Here is a 2,580-nt window from a genome sequence, read left to right as displayed (position 1 = left end):
CAGGGTAAAAATCAACCCTTCCTGATCCAGTTCAATATGAATAGAGTACTCATTCTGAATATATCGAGATGCATTATAAGTTAGAATACTTATAGTTAATTACATGTTCAAGCTCTATAAAACTATGTCTCTCAAGCTATAAAACTTCATTGTTATACTGTTTGATGAGTATTGGTACTTATCTACATGGTTTCTGTATAATATTATCTCTACTAGTTCTCTTACGAGTACATTTACTGAAGATCAGCTACTTCATTGTTGTATCTTCTGTTGAAACTTTATGATGTTTGTTTACACCTTCATGATCGTAATGTTCAATGGTTTTTTTATGCGTATCTTCTGTTGTATTTCTCTTTACATTTTCGTCATTGCTTTTGGTTTACAAAATGTCTGACTATTGGCTTCTAAATTCTATTTCCAATGACCTTGCTCTTGGTTGCCATCCGTGCTATCCAGAATATGCATACACACTGAAGGTCGATGAGAAGAGCGATGTCTATAGCTTTGGCGTTGTGCTTCTTGAGCTTGTCACTGGAAGGAAGCCTGTAGGTGAGTTTGGCGATGGTGTTGACATTGTCCAATGGGCAAAGATGATGACAGACTCAAGCAAAGAACAAGTGATGAAGATCCTGGACCCAAGGCTCTCAACTGTGCCGCTGCACGAGGTGATGCATGTCTTCTATCTTGCATTGCTCTGCACTGAGGAGCAAAGCGTGCAGCGCCCGACGATGAGGGAGGTTGTGCAGATCCTAAGTGAGCTACCAAAGCCATCTACCAAGCAAGGAGAGGAGGTTCCAAATTCCAGTGACGGCTCTGCATCCAGTCCTCTACATCCAGCACCAGTTGGGACCAATGAAGCACCAACCGTTGAAGCAAGAGGTCAGCAGCAGCAGCAGCAAACAAGCTCCCCGTCATCGCCACCTCCAGATCTCATCAGCATCTGAGTGTGAAAATGTTACCATTCCTTGCAAAATCTGCACTTCGATCTCGCAAGCTTAGGTCGTAATTTAGGATGCAGTAAGTTTGGCCTCCTGTGCTTGTACATATTCAAGTTGGTTGGTTGGTTGTTTCCAATTTGCCATATTTCATTTGCTGCTGCAATGTAGGAGTCTGTAGCGAGTTGAGTTACATTGCTAGAGCCTTTGATTTCCCTTCTCCAATAGTATTGTAGTAGGCACTAAAGTATCAAGTGCACTCTCTGTCCAATTTAGCGCCAGAATCTTTGTTGTGGAACCAAGATCTTTTAAGTACTTTCTGCTTCTTTGTAAACACTGGAAGTGGGCCATAACTAAAGGTCTTGAAGTCAGATCTTAAGCTACATTGGTCCCAAAGAAAAAGCCTGTTTGCAAGATGAATTGATAGATACCCTACCGGAGCATCTGATTGTTGCTTTCTCTCACTTTTTTTATCGTCTTTTGTTGTTGCACAAAAGAAGTTGATCTGTATCTCTTCAAAGCAGACGCCTGGCCCAGAATTTCAAAGGAGCGCATGAAAGAAACGGCTCGGTAAGCAGATGCTTTGCCCTCTGCGTAACGTCAACAGCAGCTGCAGATCAGCAGTTAGCAGATGCTTCCGCCGTATTAAGGACTTGTTTAAATTCAGAGATAAAGTTTTTGAGTGTCACATCGGGTGTTGCGCGGTGTTCGGATACTAATAAATAAACAAATTACAAAATCTGTCATTAATCCACGAGACGAATTTATTAAACCTAATTAATCCATCATTAGCACATATATACTATAGCACCACATTATCAAATCATGGAATAATTAGGCTTAAAAGATTCGTCTCGTAAATTAGTCGCAAACTGTATAATTAGTTATTTTTTGAGTCTATGTTTAATACTTTATGCAAGTGTGATAGGATTTTGAGTAAACTTTGGGAGGCAAGTGAAAGCGAGTGGAGCATTGTTCAAAGCGAACGAACCTGATCACCTCGTCAAGTACTACTGTACTACTAGTGCACTAGCCTAACTGAGATGATGCAACTAGTTCGTACATAGGTCTGTCCATATCCTATTGTTAGGTGATCACGAGTGACTATCAGGTTCAGGAATCTGTTCAGTACGACAAATTGCGAAATAACCACCCTTCTCTGTCACCACGCGTTCATTCAAGTGCAGCAATGGCTAATGATCTTCTGGAAAAAAAAACTTTGTTGAATCGTTGTTGTTTTTTAAAAAAAAACAACGATTCAACAAAGTTTTTTTTACACGCACACACACACAAAGCAGATGACAAAAGGCAACCGAAAAAGAATTCTTTGCGAAGAAAAAGTAGTAAGGGAAATAAAGAGAGAGAAAAGGGAATCATTTGATCTGAACAATGGCCCCTCCTGCGATTTCTGCGTGCACTGTCGCTGTTTCTCCACAGCAGTGTAGGCCCTAGTTTGGCTAAGGGCTCTGTTTAGAATCCAAAAATTTTGCGCAGTAACCGTCACATCGAATCTTGCGGCACATGCATGGAGTACTAAATGTAGACGAAAAAAAAAAACTATTACACAGTTGGTCGAGAAATCGCGAGACGAAACTTTTGAACCTAATTAGTCCATAATTAGACACTAATTACCAAATACAAATGA

The 2,580-nt window shown here is 40.4% G+C and overlaps 1 protein-coding gene across 1 annotated transcript; it reads left to right on the top strand.

The window, feature by feature from the left end:
- The first annotated feature begins 386 nt into the window (after positions 1–386).
- LOC136536104 (leucine-rich repeat receptor-like serine/threonine-protein kinase BAM1) lies at positions 387–944 on the top strand. Its single transcript, XM_066528506.1, has one exon. The coding sequence runs from the start codon at positions 387–389 to the stop codon at positions 942–944; it is 558 nt and encodes a 185-aa protein (XP_066384603.1).
- The last annotated feature ends 1,636 nt before the right edge of the window (positions 945–2,580 follow it).

This window comes from Miscanthus floridulus, chromosome 2, assembly GCF_019320115.1.
Source record: "Miscanthus floridulus cultivar M001 chromosome 2, ASM1932011v1, whole genome shotgun sequence".
Classification (NCBI taxonomy): Eukaryota; Viridiplantae; Streptophyta; class Magnoliopsida; order Poales; family Poaceae; genus Miscanthus; species Miscanthus floridulus.
The sequence above is the reverse complement of the archived record's forward strand: the minus strand, read 5'-3'. Positions and strand labels throughout refer to the sequence as shown.